The sequence below is a fragment of the Halichoeres trimaculatus genome, unplaced genomic scaffold, assembly GCF_033239565.1.
Source record: "Halichoeres trimaculatus isolate MK-OKI-2021-1 unplaced genomic scaffold, fHalTri1.1 fHalTri1_scaffold_23, whole genome shotgun sequence".
NCBI lineage: Eukaryota > Metazoa > Chordata > Actinopteri > Labriformes > Labridae > Halichoeres > Halichoeres trimaculatus.
The window spans coordinates 9,967,562-9,985,590 of NW_027437201.1; the positions used below are offsets into that span (position 1 = coordinate 9,967,562).

At 41.2% G+C, this 18,029-nt stretch overlaps 2 protein-coding genes across 2 annotated transcripts; both read left to right on the forward strand.

Annotated features, from left to right (window-relative positions):
• Window positions 1-221: 221 nt before the first annotated feature.
• Window positions 222-3,939, forward strand: kcng3 (potassium voltage-gated channel, subfamily G, member 3). Its single transcript, XM_074662579.1, has 2 exons — window positions 222-1,031; window positions 2,516-3,939. Exons 1-2 carry the CDS (start codon window positions 406-408, stop codon window positions 3,159-3,161), a joined length of 1,272 nt encoding a protein of 423 aa, XP_074518680.1. The 5' UTR covers window positions 222-405; the 3' UTR covers window positions 3,162-3,939.
• A 6,546-nt stretch (window positions 3,940-10,485) lies between these two features.
• Window positions 10,486-15,494, forward strand: cox7a2l (cytochrome c oxidase subunit 7A2 like). The gene is made up of 3 exons (XM_074662580.1): window positions 10,486-10,644; window positions 14,686-14,820; window positions 15,159-15,494. Exons 1-3 carry the CDS (start codon window positions 10,573-10,575, stop codon window positions 15,297-15,299), a joined length of 348 nt encoding a protein of 115 aa, XP_074518681.1. The 5' UTR covers window positions 10,486-10,572; the 3' UTR covers window positions 15,300-15,494.
• The last annotated feature ends 2,535 nt before the right edge of the window (window positions 15,495-18,029 follow it).

The window sequence follows — 18,029 nt, forward strand, 5'->3', positions numbered from 1 at the left end:
TGTTCTTTCCTTCTTTTGGGGGAAGTAATGAACTGTATATTTTCTCTATACTGTTTTCCGGAGGCATCACTTCAGGGGGCAAATGTGCGTAAATTCTTTTGATGAGTTTTTGTCTCCCCGTTCATGTCTCCGTGCGCGCACCCATGTGACATCATTGATGGGATTGGCTCCCCTGACTGGGGTGGAGAGCCTCCTCTACAGGCTACAGAGGGAGAAGAAGCAGAGTAAGGGACAGAGGGGATAGTTTCCACCAGCCACGGAGCTCAGCGCAGGAACACCTAAACCCAGAAAGAACCACGCCCCGGGGGACACGGGAGACTGTGGTACCCGAGCTCTCCAAACTTCTGATATGGAAGGGGGAGTGGACGGAGAAGAGGAGTTTTAAGTTTGGTTACAGGTGTCAAGATGAAGTTCGGGGAGAGCATCTGCGTGCTCAATGTAGGGGGGACCCGGTACGCTTTCACCCGTGAAGTGATCAGGGATTTCCCTCTCCGGCGCGTCAGCCGACTTCATGCATGCGCAACCGAGAAAGAGGTTCTTGAGCTGTGCGACGATTACGACCGGGACCGGAATGAGTTTTTCTTCGACCGTCACGCGCAGGCTTTTGTATTCATCATGCTGTACGTGCGCTCCGGGAAACTCCGCTTTGTGCCCGGAGTGTGTGAGCTGTCTTTCTACACAGAGATGCTCTACTGGGGACTGGAGAGTGCGCACTTGGACTCCTGCTGCCAGAAACGCCTGGATGACAGGATGTCCGAGATAGGAATGGACTCTTTGTCTGAGGGAGACATCCAGGTGTCAGGGGACGAGCCCCAGGGCCAGACAGAGCCGGTGCAACGGACTGAGCTCACAGGGCGCGCGAAATGGCTCGAGATGATGCGCAAAGCATTCGAGGAGCCAAACTCTTCTTTTGTTGCGCAGCTTTTGGCTTCGGTGTCCGTGATTTTTGTGATCGTTTCTATGATCATGCTGTGCGCAAGCACTCTGCCGGACTGGGATACAGCCAAGAAAACTACTGTGGAAGAGCACAGGTAGGAGAAAGTCACGGTCCAGTCGAGTTTAAAGGAATACAATTGACTGTTCTTTGAAAATACAGCGCGTAAAACCAGAAGTGCCTTCGGAATATGAGCTCCACCATCATGTTGAGGAACCGTTTCTGTCATGATCAGCGCTGTATGAATAATTAATACATACATACGCACAGGAGAAAGCCTGCATGTGTTCGAGGCAACGGTCAAACTCATTCTCACAATCCATTTATCACCCAGAAGGTTCATGAGAGGCAGAGGCATGAACCCAATCACAGCCTTTGACTCCTGAAAGATGTTATCACCTTTTTTCTCTAACTTTGAAAGCGTCAGAAAGCAACAGTTATTCAAAAATACTTTCAAATCACTAAAACAGAAGACGTGTGCAGCTGTCGGTACTTTGTCCTCTTTTGCCTTTGTGCCTTTTTGTCAAAAAATAAAGAAAAGGACAATGAGAAAGTTAAAGGCAGCGCTGAACATTAGGATCCTCTCATGTGAGACAACACAAAGAAAGCCAATCAATAACTAATCAATATTATCTACTGAAGTGAATGTTAATTATTAATCAGGCTTTGCTCTGTCACCCCAGACCCTTCCCCTTACTCGTCTTTATTAATATGAATGTCTTTTTTTGGCACTGCTGGTGATTGCCCTGCAGGCTGGAAGGACAAACACAGCAGATAATGGCCAGGTTCATTATATTCCTGTGGGCAATAAGCTGAAAGGGGAAGGTTTACTGATGGGTAGTATATCAGTGTAAGCAAACACAAGTAATTTAGCTACTCAGAGGGATCACCTTTTATGAGTTAGTGTTTGGAGAGATATTCCAGCTCTATTTTTTAACAATGTGGAGAAAAGGTGAAAAGTCCACCTCTTCTTTCAGTTTTTTTTTTATTCTCCAGGGTGCCTGCAGGCGGCCCCTCTCTATATAAGGCCAGATTATGTTCACTCAGGCTGGATCAACATAGTTCTGGATCTGTTGCAATGGTTGGGTAATAAGCTGGAAGTCGAGCTGATGGTCAGGGTCAAAAGGATTCCAATCTGATTTAATGACAGTGGATGATACAGTTCAGAAAGCAGCTCTGTAATTTGGTTTGGCCTAATTGTGCTGATGTGTTCCCCTCGCTGGTATTTGAGTGACCTGAGTGCTTCTATTCAAAATACAAGCATCTCTCTCAGTTGCCTCTGCTGTGCTAATCAAGGGGTAATCCTGGGTTTGTTTGTGTCACAGTCTCGCTGTGGAGCATTTGGATCCATCCCTCTGTGCAGTTTTTCACTGTTTTATTTTACTCCACGTCTCTGTTGATACATATTTATCTCCTGGATAGGGCCAGAAGTCGTCCCTATTTAAAACAGTTTATTTCATAGCAGCCCTGCTTTGCTTCCTCCCCCCTCACATGTCCTGATTGTCAAACAGCTCTTTATTCATATCTCTCCTCAGCCATTTCCTGTTTACAGCCTCTTCCTCTCGTTTTTCTCCTCTGTAGGATAGTGGAAGCCGTGTGCATCGGCTGGTTCACAGCAGAGTGCATCGTGCGCTTTCTGGTGGCCAGAGACAAGTGGGACTTCCTCCGCCGGCCGCTGAACATCATTGATGTCATCGCCATCACCCCTTACTATGTCACCATGGCGCTGGCCCGGGCTGGGATGCCTGGCGCGGGTCTCGGGGTCGCTGGGGTGATCCTCCGGGTGTTGAGGATGATGCGTGTGTTTTGGCTCATGAAGCTGGCCAGGCACTTCCTCGGCCTGCAGACACTGGGGCTGACACTGACACGCTGTTACCGGGAGATGGTGATGCTGATGGTGTTTGTGTGCGTTGCCATGGCGATATACAGTGCCCTGGCTCAGCTGCTGGAGCACGGCTTGGACTTGGGAGCACAGAATCAGGATTATGCCAGCATCCCAGCAGCTGCCTGGTGGGTCATCATCTCTATGACGACAGTGGGGTACGGGGATGTGTACCCAGTGACTATTGGAGGGCGGGTGCTCGGGGGGATGTGTGTGGTGAGCGGGATTGTCCTCCTGGCGCTGCCCATCACTTTTATCTACCACAGTTTTGTACAGTGTTACCATGAACTTAAAATCCGCTCCGCCAGATACGCTCGAAGCCTTTCAACAGAGGTCCTGCAGTGAAACACCTTTTCTTCAATATCAACTGTGTCCATCAGGCAGGGCCGGGTCAGGACTTCTTGGACTGGGGTGGCCCGGACAGGGATTCGTGTGCAGGGGTAGCATGAAATACGTGTTCACACTACTGACTGTGTATAGAAATGGGTGACAGGTCTCCAACTCCTCCAATTAAACATAAATGAAGCTGCACACTGTTTAGCACTGGTGATGTCTTGAGCCTGTTAATGCACATCATAGGCTGGTGGAGCTGGGTGTTGACACCCCGCCCCCTCTGCTCAGCACACACACAACGCACACATAAAACACTAAGAGCCCTGAGGGCGGTACAGATTTTTGTGTCAGTCTAAAGCAGATACTTGAGGTTAAAGGAGCTGAATGGCACTTTCTCTCTTTGTGTTTCTTCTCCTTGTTTCTCCTCTGCTCCGCCGATCTGGTACACACAGTGTAGCAGGAGACAAATGTGTTAACAGCTGTCAACTTTGGCGTTAGATCCTTTTATTATAGCATCAAACACACAATCAAAACTCAGCGTCCCAAAAGAAAACTGAGACATAAAACAGCTTGATACAAATAAATGATTATGATAGAAAGCATTTCTAACAAACTATTTTTATTTCTTGGTATTCAATCTGTATTTAATTCATACAAAATTGGATTAAGTTGTAGTTAGTAAAGTGTATTTTAAAGGTGAATCTGCACGGTCTAAATGCTGGTGTTGCTAGCTCTTCTTGTGGTAGCCACAGTCAGAAAAAAGTAAGTTGGAGTTTTTTTCTTCCATTCATCATTCATCATCTACACCATTTTGTCCAGTTCAGGGCTGAGAGTGGCTGTCTTAGGGCGGAGAGGGATACACCCTGGACTGGTCACCAGTGAATCACAGGGTTGACACTTGAGCCCTGTTTCCACCAAGTGGTTCAGTTTGTCTCAGTGCAGCATGCATTTTGTTGTGTTTCCATTGACTAATCCCAGGACAGGTCGCCAAATTGTCAACCTGTACAGTCCAACTTTTTGGTACCATTCTGTTGGAGTGCCGATATACTGATCCGACCCAAAAGGTGGAGCTACAACACTGCAGTCTTATGATTGGTCTAAGGATCGTTGCTTCCCATGCAACAGCAGCTGCCGTATTCCTCCTCGTGGCACACAAACAAAAAAAAAACAATGAAACAAAGTTTGATTGATTGTTGTAACAAAGAGCCACATGCTAATCAAAAAGAAGACAATGGTTGGATCTCTCCCATGGCTGCTCTTTGTGTACTGTGTCATGTTTTTCTTCTCTGTTGGATTTAGTAGTGAAGTACACTGTGTCATACTGCTATGACATCACTCTACCACCAAACTGTACTGATCCAAACCGAACCGCTAAGTGGAAACCTGTCACTCATGTAGTCACATCTAGAGGCAATACAACAAGAGGGAGGGGAGTTCTGATGTAAGCACTACAGCCAGCCACCAGGGGGCGCCTGATACATTTTGGTTTCACTTTTTCGGATGCTGTCATTTTTATACACAGTCTGTAGTGCACACGCACACAAATAAACAGTATTCACTCACCCATTCTATCTCACCCCTGACTAATCACACTGCAGGATTTTGAGGTGGTCTTCATTTTTCCAGAAGGGCTCATGCCACCCTTCTGCTCTCTTCTGGACACACCCCTGTCATCAGTGAGAAAGTCAATTACTACCTGCTGATCCCTCTTGAAATAATCTGCCTTGTTCCCTGCCTGAGCTGCACCTGATTTTGTTTTTCCTGTCTTTGTTCAAGACAATCTCCGATCATCGCCTGCAGTCAGTATTCTCGACACACTTGTGCAAGGAAATTAAAGACAAACGTACATTACTATTCAATGAAAACACACAGGCGCAGTAAATCACATTGTGACAGTGTTTACACTGTACTCCCATGGTTACAACAATGCCTACCTTGTTTGTATTTGTGTGTGTGTGTGAGTGTGTTTATGTGTTTGTGTGTGTGTTTGTCTAGCCATGAGCCTTTCGCTTTGTCTAGGCTTTGCACCCAGATGGTCCAAGTTACACAAGATTGATGTGTGACCTAGATGCATTCTGTTAAACCTGTGAAACACAGAGAAGGAGGGAACATGTAAGTGCAAAGTGAGGATGGAGAAAGGGCACGAAGAGGGCTTAGTGTGTGTGTGTGTGTGTGTGTGTATTTGTGTGTGTGTGTGTGTGTGTGTGTGTGTGTGTGTGTGTGTGTGTGTGTGTGTGTGTGTGTGTGTGTGTGTGTGTGTGTGGTGGGGGGGGGGGGGGTTAAGGTGAGGATAATGAAAAATGAAAAGAGGGAACAGGTCAGTGAGCAGGAAAAGGTGGCAGGCAAACAAAAGATGCACAGATATGACAGAGCAGACAGAAACAAGACAGTAATGACAGCAAGGCTAAGTGCAAAGAATGAATAGATGGAGTGTGTGTCGCTGTCTCCGTTTGTAAGCGAATGTAAGCTATTTTGTATTTCTGCGTCTCCAAGGCAACCTCATCCCCCAGCGTGTCAATCATAATGAAGGTTGATTTATGTGTTCACCAACATCGTCCACGTTCATGCACACCTTTTTTCCCCGGCATGCTGCATCTTTATTTCCTGGAATTATCATGAAAGTAACAGCACATGGTGGATTGAAATTAGAAAAAAAGGCAGGAAAAAGAAAAGGAGAGGGTATCACAGATGATGGTTCTGACATCCATGATTCAGACATGTTTGCACAGTCTGAGGTTTGCCAAGATGATATGATTTATTGAGGAGACACATGATCCAAGCAAACAAGTCCACACCTCTCCCACACACCAGTCTTTCTCTGCGTCTCATCTCCTCTTCCTCCTGTTGCCTCTTTTTACACACACACACACGCACACACACGCGCACAGAACAAGCTCCTGCTCCTCTGTTGCAAAGGAAATTAAACAATTAATCAGTCTGATCATTATCCGACTGCCCTTAAATTGATAGTTTGTTATTACCTCGTGAACCATGCTGCCTCGTATGACTTTTTAAATGTGTTGTAAAACATATCTTAATATTCTTGTTGTTGTTGTTGTTGTGTTATCTGTGTGCTTTTAAGTGGTGTAACAGGCAGCAAAGTGAAAGATAATCAATATTTCACCACCAACCCCCCCAGCACATAATTTTAAACTCATACAGCGTAGCTAATAGTCGAGTGAGTTTTGGCCAGGCCTGATTGAAACCATCGATCAAAACTTTTTCATCAGTGGAAATGGTCTTGTAATTAATGTAATAAATGTGCGTGCTTTTATAATAAAATGGCTCTGAGTAAAATGTCACTGAATGCATGGTGCTTGCTACAAATCAAAATTCTTTAAAATGGAGATTTTATGAGTAAATTTTACAGAACAATGTATGTTTCTTGATCATGGTTATCATATTTGAAACCCATTAAGGATTTAAAGGCGCTATAAGGGACTTTCATGGTGTATTGATTGCAGTGACGCTCTTTGATTAAAGTTGGAGTTTGGACCAAGATGACTAAATTTTCCATGAGCACCATGTGGTAAAGATAAGGCCTTTACGAAAGCACACTTTTTTTTTTTTTTTTTGTTGAAGCAAGTGAAACTCCTCATAGTGCCTTTAATGTGCCATTGAATTTACAAATTAACCAACAAGCAACGTGCCTAAATAGTCATTTCTAAAATAAGGATTGTACAGTTTTTTTTTTCTAATCTCAGATTATTATCAAATATATGTTATTAATTGACCGTGTAAAGCATAAATCATGAAAGCCTGTTTCAAGTTAGTTTTTTTTTTTTTTTTCCCTAAGCGTGTTTATTCTTCTTAGGGCATGAAGAAAAAAAAGTTGTCAATTTTTTTTCCCCAAATACAAAGCTTGATTTGTTTTAATACAGTTACAATGCCTTAGATAATTATTTATTTTTATGCTTTGTATAACAACATATTTTTACACATCTTAACTTAGTAATGGAAACATACTTAGTGATGCATGCTGTTCTCTTCAGAGGACACATAGTTAATCGTATTTTACCACCCACTTAAAACAGAACCTCGATAAATACTATTACTTACATGTTACTCTATATCATCACATTTTTTTATCTCTAGGGCTCTTTTGGAATAAAGGATTGACAGGATGTGCCAGCAGGGGTCCACAGGTCCACAGGTGTGGATGTCCCGTGGTCATCTTGGAGTCAGACAAAATTGACTTGCAGTTACTCCTAATGACCACTAAATTAAGCCATTGACTGTATTAATGGACATATTCTCCCCAAGGTTACCCGGCTGTTTCAGAAACAGATTTTTAAAGCAAATTAGCTGGGACAGCCATATTGGAAGTGACGTTGGCTTTGGGCGCCCACCAGTCACATGACCCTCAACTGTGCCACTGATTGGGCGAACTTGTGATCCTAATATCTTCTTAACTGCTTAGTACATTTAAAAAAAACCACCCCCCGTACAGTGTGCTGATAGTGAAAGTAACAATTCAGATTGGAGTTGTTTTTTTGTACCAGGCTGTAAATATTTTTATTTTGGCTTGGTGTATATGTGACTTCCGGTACTTAGGGGCATCAAAAGTCCCAAAGAGATCTTTTAAAAAACAGGGCCCCATTCAATCTTTTGAGAGGTGTGAAGTCAGAAATAAATGAAATTCTAAGAAGGAATTATTAAAAGACTGATTAAAAGTCAGGAATAATTGGACCCCGGAGTAAATCACCTTTGAGAAATGACAAAATCTTAACCAGCAGGCTTAAATTTGTCGTTCTCCTCCATGTGACCCCGGGAAGAGATAAATGGCTGTAATACTTTTGGCAGATGTCCTTTGATAACTGATGTGGTGACAGACTGTTTACACCCCCCAGGCTTGCTGCGGGCAAAGGAACAAGACATCCTGTTTGAGAAGCACCTGAGCCTGCTGGCAACGGCTTCAAGTGCTCTCGTCATGATGCTACAATTCAGTTTATGCCTTCACACTATTCAGTTAGAATTATGAGACTCTGAAAGCAGCTGCTGCTTTCCTCTCAGGGTTTAAAACTTCCAATTACATCAGTCAATGAACTTTAAAGGGTTATGTGTCAAGTCGCCCTAATTAACTCATTTAGTGCAAAGGAATTAAAGGAAATATGAACATGAAGTTATTTTTCTCCTGGAGTAAGTGAAGTGCTTCTTGGCTTATTTTCTAAGCCTTGTGGGAGAAGATAAGTAAAATAATTCTCATGCTCTACATAGATTGTGTTTAGGGAGGCTGTTGACATGGCGTTCAGGCTTAGATATTTTTTTTTTAAAAGAAGTGGATTCTGAATATAAATCATGCATAAATAAGATCAGTACTATTACCAGCATGCTGCAGTTCCACCTACACTGGTGCCTCTATCTTTCATATATCATGGACATGTTCTGTATTCAAAGTCTGGTGGAAATATATTCAGCATGTTCTTCTGGGATGCCATAGCTAATGGTTATCCCTCCTCAAGGTGTCGTGGGCCTAACTTAACTCAACACCAGTGCCAGACGGTGCTCAACTGATTACCCTTGTGATATCCTGGCTCTTGCTGTCCATTTGTCTTCAGACTTTAGTTTTAGGACTTGAGGCACTGGGCACAAGGTGACTCATAAGCAGGGTGACCATATATTCTCTTTTACATGGACATGTCCTCCTTTTTTATCACAAAATGATGTCTGGGGGGATTTTATGAATTACCTAAAATGTCAGAGTTGTGCTCAGCTTGTTCTACAGACCATTTATATTCATAGTAAAGCGCTGCACGGGGCCACTGGCTTTGTTCTGATGTACCTACCTGTCAAGATGTTGAGCATGCATGTCGCATGCATCATGACGTGAAAGACCCAATCCACTCCTTCACTTTCTTTAATTTTGAACTGTTATTCATAATTTTACATTAATCCAAATAAAATAAGAATGGACAATTGCTCTTTTTCCTTTTGTTTACAAAAAGTGCTAAACAAAACCTCTATTTTTCTTTTTGTTTGAAGTCCCTATGAGGAGTTTCTACATCTTAAAAAAGTCTGCCTTCTAGACATATGCTTGATGGTAATCCCCTTAAAATGAGATCATCGTCACTAACATAGGTTGTTTTTTAACTAGGCGGGACTGGATTGATTTGCAGCACGTCAAAGTCTCCCTGACACCACACTGGCCCACAAAGTTTAGTAGTGAGAAGATAAATCTAAGAATTTCTGTGCTGAAAACTGTTTCTTGGGTTAATTTTTTAGTGTATCGGAGCATCACTGTCAGACAGAAAAAATAAAGAAGAGCACAAGCTAAAGGCTAAACATGGACTAGTGGCTAAAACACAAGCTAAAGGCTAAAACATGGGGCTCAAGGCTAGGCTACACAGGGTAAGCTGTTTTTGATAATGTTCATTCCATCCCACAGTCAGCAGTTATTCTGCAGTGGTCTGTTCAAACTTTAGAGTCTATCAATAAAATGAAGAGTGAGGTTACGTTAGCTCTGCTTGGTAGATGACTGGTAGGACGTAGCTAACCAGGATTCACTAACAATAAACATCAAGCACATGTCCCAGTGCACCGGGCTGCCAGTCGCACTACATAAAACCAGTACTAAACTATGGTCAAAACTTACAACATATGCTTGTTGTCACTGTTTAAATAAAAATGCTACTTTGGATCCAGTGACAAGTTTTCTTGAACAAAGAAAAGAAGTAGTAAAAGCAGATCCAAGCTACATTCAAATCCAAAACAAACATATGCCTTGTTAAAAGTCATGTCTTCACAATAGACAAAAGATGTTGCTACAATCCAATTAAAACAGATTTTCCCCAAAGTTTCTTTCAGTAAGATTTTGAGACATTATTTATATTTTGCTTATATATATATATTTAAGCAATCAGCTGCCTCTCTTTTTCATTGTATTCAAGCATGTTGTGGGGCATTTCTGTTTAGATCAAAGAAAATCTTTTTTTTTACACCTTTGAGTATCTTTGGGTTATTTCTGCAGTATCTCCAAGAGGCTAGGTAGAGTGTCCTCTTTTTGAGTTTTCAGAACATGGTCACCTTCCTCATCAGTAGGCCTACAGGTGGTGTGGTAGTGGGTTCCTTCACTGTGTTTTGCTCAAAATATTATCTTTTGATTGTCTATACTACCTCTTAATGAAACCGTTGAAAAGGTAGTTTCGTGGCACTGCACTATTGGGGGACTGACATGTTGTATTATTATCTTTTTATATATATATATACCGGGGATACTCTTACCTTTTCTAAGTGTGGTCGAAACCTCATGGCACTGGCTCACATTCCCACAGTCTCCTCCTCCAGGGCTCCTCTGGAATTCTGAGCAGGCGGAGTCGAGGCAGCTGACTTCTGCGTCACTTTCCCGCGGCGGCAGCAGCAGGAAGCCCTTTCATCGGGTTGTTTTTGTAGTTACAGAAACCCCTCTCCGTCCTTCAGCTGTAAAATGTACTACAAGTTCAGCGGAATCACCCAGAAACTAACGGGGACTGCTCCTACAGCTGCCTACAGCCCTCAGGTAAGACTGGAAATCTGTGTGACAGTGAGAAACAGACTCTGTAACCGTCGGTGATGACCTTCATGTCTGTGTTGCTTAACAAGCCTCAGAGCTGACTCTTACCCGGGACTTCAGTTTACATGAGGACACTGAAATTAAACCCAGTTCAGTTGGCTGTTAAAAGAACACGTTTTCGCTTTTCCTAAAGTTTTCTCCCCTTTAAGAAAACAAAAGTCAAATTTCCGGGGTAATTACACGGTCATTAAACGTGACATATTTCTTCCATCTAAGTCAATTGAAGCAGAATCAGCATTCAAAGTATTATCATGGGGATATGTCTGACAGTTTTTTGTACTTCTATCATGGTATGTTACATTTTTTTTCTAATCCATAGATAGTTCCTTCATTGTTTATGCACTTAGTAGCTTGATTACTTACTCCATTACCTGGGGTTTATCCAAGGGGCAACACCTTGTTTATAAAGATAAAGCCTGTACAGATGTGCTGAAAGCCCCAGTTCATCGAGTGTCCACTTTAGGCTGGCTACAGTAATACCAGACACCACATACACACCAGGCCAAAAAATGATTTTTATATCATTAGAAAAAATTACAGCCCAGTTTATGAAATAAGTTGGGTCTGTTTAGCTCATTTCTCAATCAGCACACACTTTGGGGGCGCTGACCTGACCTAGCAACCCAGAAGATATTTAGATGCAGCTCACATGACTGACAAGTCTGGCATCCTGTAGCTGTGAGTAAGGAGGCTCAAAGCTCACCTCTTGTGTCAGGAATTTCAGTTGGTCAGCATACTCTATCAAAAACAGATAGTTGACATCACAGACTATGTCCATATATTATATGGTTCTATTATGATTCTGGCAACTGTCTTTATGTTAGTGCTTCATTTTGAGACTTGAATTGTTTTTCTTCTCAAGGGATGGTGCCAAGACGATTCATGTGCCGAGACTTTGTAAATTAACAAAAAGCTATTTTAAAAAGCTATGCAAGGATATAACACCTCTACTGTCACATTCGTGGTTGAATTAGATGATAATGTAGCATAAATACTTGTCAGGCGAGTGTGCATTCACATATTTTATGCTGGTCATCCCCGCCCCTCCCCCCTCCACTGAATATGTAAATCTGGCTCCGCTCCTGCTTATCACAGAACCTTTAGGTAACCTTTCTTCTCAAAGGTTATATCCTTTGTGTTGACGCTGCCATTGCTTGGCTCAACAGCCAATTTTGAAATTCAATGGCCCCTCGTATTATGTGCCAGATGTGACCTTTTATTATCAGTCGTCTGTCTGTTACACCGCAGCCTTCTTCTTGTCCTGTTATGGGGAGGCTAGCTGGCCTTTTATGCTCTCCTGTTTGTCAGTGAGGAAGTCACTTACCCAACATGCCCCTCATTGTATTCAGGCGAGGGTGTGGCAACCTGGTTATAAATAGTGGAGGTGGGACGACAGGCGAAGGGTATGACATTTAACCTGTATGAGGTAATCAAACAGCCACAGATTAAAGAGATATTTAGATGATATCAGTACAACTTTTGATGCTGTGCGCATGATCGTCGTGGCTTTGACTTCACCATTTTCACAAGATCTGCAACAGAGGGAGGGGTGTGTTTTCAAAAAATTCACCTTGGTTCTTTATCTGGTCCATCCGGAGAGGGACTGTAAGTCTGACAAAAAGGTTGAAAGTTTGAAACAATGTGAGGTTTTGAGTGTACACTTAAGTGTTCGGGAATCCCTGACAGATGAGGAAAAGGGGAAAACCAGAAGGGAATCCTCTCTGTGTTTCAGCTCTAATAATGCTGTGAACACTTTTAATAACGCCCTCTCCTAATGGAGGTAAAAATAATCTGCTGTCAGTGCCTCTGCATTTTCATGTGTCAGACTTAATGTCCCCGCTCCCACACGAGCTTCCTCCACACGCTCTAAAAAGGTAACGGCTCTCCCAGTAATTTTCAAACCCAAGGTGGGTGAGAAGCTGCTTTTTTTCTGAGCAAGAGAAAATCAGATGAGAACACATCATTAACACACCAGTGAACCTTTAGCTTTGTTTACGTACAGTTTAAAATGTGTGAGAAGTAAGCATTAGCATGGATTATTCTGCTTTATCAGTCCTTCATACAACAATAATTAGCTGTCAAAGCTCCAGCACGAGCTGCATTTGGAGATTAAGAAAGTGTAAACAGAAATACTGGTCTTAATGTGTATTACTTTGAGGGTAAGCATAATGTTTCAGAGGCAAACAAAAACAAAAGTGAGTCCAGCTGTTATGAGACTGTCCTCTGTTGCACTGAATACACACTGGAGAAGCTTTTCTATTATCTTCACAGGCACTTCAGTCCATTCACAAGTGGATGAATAACTTACATAAGTGCATGAATGGATGAAGGGCTTTTGTGCTCATTTGTGTTAATGCTGTAGCCTTGAGCCCTGTATGGAGCCCACTAACAGTACACAGCTCTGCTTAATAGGATTAGCTAATCATTTCTGTTGATTGCAACTGATAAAATAAAAAGAAATGGAAAAAAATCCTCACCAGCTTCACCAGCACTCACATTTACACAAGACATTATGGAAACTGTAGTTGAACAGTTTTACTGTGATTATCTCTAAGCAAGGTTATAATAGTTAACTAAAAGGAAACTAAAAAACGAAAACCAAAATTTAAAATACATTGCAGTTAACTCAAACTAATAAAAACTAAAAAAGAAAACAAAAACGTTAAGTAAACTAAAACTGTATCTTATGTTCTCAAAACTAACTGAAACTAACTAACATGATCGACAAAATTCCCTTAGTTTTAGTTTCTGACAATATTAGTAGCCTTTAGGATTTAAATTAATCTGACACATTTTCCCAACCAATTTTACGACAGTTTTTCGGCAGTTGTCAGTGCCGCACAGCACCATCATAGCGTCATATGGGGACGGGCTTGTTTACTGCACTGACTGGCTGTGCACTGTGCTGCAGTGAAACGTGGTGGAGCAATGAATCAGAGCATCTGTAATAGTTTAATTACATGTGAGTCTGACTTTAATTGTTTTTGAGTCTGTCTTTCTTGTTAGAGTCCAAGTTTCTGAATATTTAAGCTCATATTATATTGTTTTATATAGTTTTAGTTTATATTAATTTTATGTAATTTAGGTAAACATTTTATATAATATATGTTTATATTTTTTATATTAAGGATATATTATTTTTTTATGTTGAAGGCAGCAGCCAACAGTTCAGTATCAGCATTAACTGAGCAGTGAGCACTATGTTGGACTTGAAAATAAACAGTATTAAAGATTATTAACTCTGACCTTTTTGAATCCTGCACCTGGTCAATAAGGTACGAAAAAACTAAAACTAAACTGAAACTAAACTAAAACCAAACTAAAACTAAACCTTGTTGCAAAAATCAAAACTAAATAAAAACTAGAATGCCCGCTCTAAAACGAATTAAAACTAAACTGTAATGGAAAAAAATGTCAAAACTAACTAAAACTAAACTATAATGACAAATCCAAAACTATTATTACCTTGTCTCTAAGATAGTAAAGAGAAAAGGAATGAATGGGATCGAGAAGGTTATTGTAAACTCAGTTCATCCAAACTCTGACTCTCTGCTCAGCCTAAACAGATTCTTGGCTCAGCACTCTCTAATTTGGCCAAATACTATCAAGCTACTCACATCCAGAAAATTCAGCATTGGACATAATTTCCCATCGTGGTTCAACACGAAGAGCCAACATCACATTTTGTTTACACTTAGTGGTTTATGCTGTGTTTTATAGCAAACAGCTACAGAGCATACAGAGTAGCTGTTCAATCCTTCCAAATTTGGACATTCAAATTACACGATCTGTTCAAATTAAGTTCTAAGTTCATTACACAAATGAGTCAAAATGCTTCCAGTTTATATCACAGCGGTAACAGATGCAGAGGCTCACCAGCTGGTCCCTCAACACATGTTCTGGACTCGGTATATGTATATTTAGGTTTTTTGGGGAAGAAAAATCTTGCAGCATTGTGACCATTTTGTCCTTTTTTTTTCTAAACAGGGGCTGAGGCCAGGTGTGCCAGCAGAAGCCCCAAGCATGATTTTCGCCACACCTACAAAGGTGGTATCGGAGGCCGGGGCTTCAGTAGAGTACATGGGATCAAACAGGGTTCCTGACTTCCAGAGGATATTCCAGGTAAGAGGGAACAACGACAGGAAAAGGTTGATCCGACTGACCATTAATCATTCCCAGTGGATGTCAGGGATTCAGTTTTCTCCCCTTTCACCAGTTATTACTGAATATTTTGAAAGTGTTTACTGATAATAAGTTTTACATTCATTATTAGGGAAGAATTAAAAATCAGTAAGGCAGTGTGTTTGAAAATCAGCATGCCACCCATTAAGTACACTGATTTCTCCAAAGCAGTGAGCTTAATCCACTCTGCTCTCTTACATCACTTGTATTGCATTTTCTCACATGTCTGTTTTTTTGTCTCACACCAACCCTCCCCTGATTCCCTGATCCTCTCTCAGACATCAGACGGTATCCCCATCCATTTAAAGCGCGGAGTCCCCGACAGATTACTGTACCGCACCACCATGGCTCTCACCCTTGGAGGCGCTCTGTACTGTTTGGTGGCTCTTTACATCGCAGCCCAGCCCAGCAATAAGTGACCAACACAAACCAGGGATCTTTCTGTGACACGTCTACCCAACATTCCCGGTCTGCATTATCTCACCACCTCTTGGGACTCTAAACCACTGTCAGAACATCACACCACCATCAACAACAATCATGTCTGTCTTCTTTGTTAGAAAATGTCTAAGTTAATAAATTTTAAGGGGAAACAAAGTAAATGATCGTTTTCATGTTTGTCTTTTTTTCTCTGTGTGAATAACTTCTTAGAAAAACGTCACGTTAGCAGATGCAGAGGCTGCATGTATGAAACTGTTTATGGAACGAGAGCTGCATCATGTCTATTTGCTCTTACATATGCAGAAATAGAAGCGGAGATGTACGGATCTTTTTTTTTCTTTCTTGCAACAGGCATGTTGTGGCGTGTGTGAGCATGTGAGAGTGAGCAGGCATGATGGAGACACCTCATCTGGAACACAGCCATGGCTGCTGCTCACTTGGCTTGAGTACTGTCTCATACAGTATTTATATGTGTGGGCTTAGTGTGATGTCAGATGCCACTCGCCTCGGAGTTTGGAGATGGTTTCAGACGGACATGCTGGCAGTCCCACATCAAGCTGCTCAAACATTCATGATAACCCGGATTCTGGGTTTTTTTCTTGGCCTTGATGGATACACAGTGTGTATTTTGCTTTAGGAAATTTAATCTCTATTGATATTTTCAAAGAGAAGGAGCGCAGTGCAACACAGTCACAGGAGTCATTTGAATTTTTTGTATTAGATCTTATATGAAACATATTTTCAAGGCTTGAATCTTGTTTTAATTGATTTTTATGGGGAAAAAAAACCTTATATTAAATCTTCCTAAAAAACAATACCTTACCATAAACATACTCCTCGTCAAAAATGAAGCCAGAGAGTTCAAATTGCAGTATAAGTGTTAATTTTGATTTATCACATTTTTGACGACAACCTTCCAGGGTTCTAAATTGTGAGTCCAATAACTACAATATAATTATTAATAAAAAACAAACAATGAAAGCAAATATCATGATAATAACTATAAAAATAAAAATAATAATAATAGAGAAGCAGCGGCAGTGGAGGGTCCGTCTCTCTGCGCTGAGGGACCGAGACATACAGAAAATCATCTGTCCCTGCTGCTGTTAGGCTTCATAACTCTCGAGCCAATGGGAGACAAGCTGACAGACATCTGACTTTCTTTTTTTATGTCAATTTTTAAGATCTCATCTGCCAGACACCTGAATTTCCCTTCAGGGTTTAAAAAAGTCTATTCTTTTCTATTCTATTCTATTCTATTCTATTCTATTCTATTCTATTCTATTCTATTTACAAGACTGACGCTGCACCTCCATACTCAGCTTCACATAAACTTAAAGTACTTCAGTGATATTTTAGTTCTCTTTGACATAAGCTAAGCCACATGAAAGTAAAGTCTAGAAGAGCCATTTAAAGGGCAGCCGTGTTGTTATTTTCCATCAGATGACAACGGAAAACAAGAAGACACTGTAGGAGCTCAACAGTTTGAATACAATGTTGGTTAATCAAAACCCTAAGTGTCGTCCAAGTGCAAGTTTTTTAGCTGAAGCTTATAAGAAATATCTTTTCAAGTGCTTAGCCTTTCTGTTTTTTTATTGTACTCCCCTCTTGATTTATTTTATCCGTGAGTTCCTTTGTATGATAATATTTCAATTTAATGTTTTTACAATAAGACTTGAAACTGCTGGTTTCCCATTCATCATCCAAAGATGTCTCCCCACACTGATTGAAAAAGCTTTATTCTGTTTTGTTTTTCTACAAGTTGCTTTGTAATCATTTATGCATAGTTGCTTCTTATCAGGGTATAGTCCATCATCTTTTTCAACCTGTCTAAAGGAATAACCAGGTGATATGTTCCAATACATTTTAAAAGTAGTATAAAGGGTTAAACAAAATGCAGAGCAATATTAAACCTTGATGGTTCCAGTGTCTCATCTGCACATTAAGACACACAGATCCTTTACTCCCGTGTTGAAACTTGTACTCTGTGTTCCTCGGCTGCTCTGTGTTTGTATTGATTGCGCAGTAAAGAGGCTCAGAGGGTCTCGTGATGGTCTGCAGCTGAACACTCAGGGCTGGTCTCTGCTAATTTACCTGATTGGTGCAGTCCTTACGGAGGGCTCTCCCACTTTAAATCATTTAGCACAGAGCTGGTACACGTTGCATGGTACAGAGGGGCAGAGCAGTCATTAGGATAAGGATTTGTTTGTTGTTTTCTTCTTGGGGATGTACACAACATGGATTCAAAGATCAACAATTTGAAGCTTACAGTATCCCTCTTATTATTGGTTTGAACAGAATATTTCTAACCTTATAAATCTCCTAAAGTTTATTCAAATTTCAAAAAGTTATTTTCTTATTCAACGGATTCCCATGTGCCATGCTGATTTATTGAAATACTTCCTTTTCATTTGTAATGTGTCAACTTTGGACCCCCTTTAATGCAGCATCAAAACTGATCCTCCTGAGGAAATTATGATTGCTGTTTTTTTCTTCTTCTCCAGCTTGAAATTAAACACAAATAGTGTTATCCTTTAAAGAGAACACAAATATTAAAAAGGGTATAGGTGAGTAGACTACTTGGAAGCTTGTTCCAGCTGAAGAACATCATGATTTTCATTTTCTTGTGCTGAGAAATTCTCTGTTTGGCATCTCCCTCAACCCAGGCTCAGTTTCTGACTTTCTGGAGAAAAACCAACTCATTATTT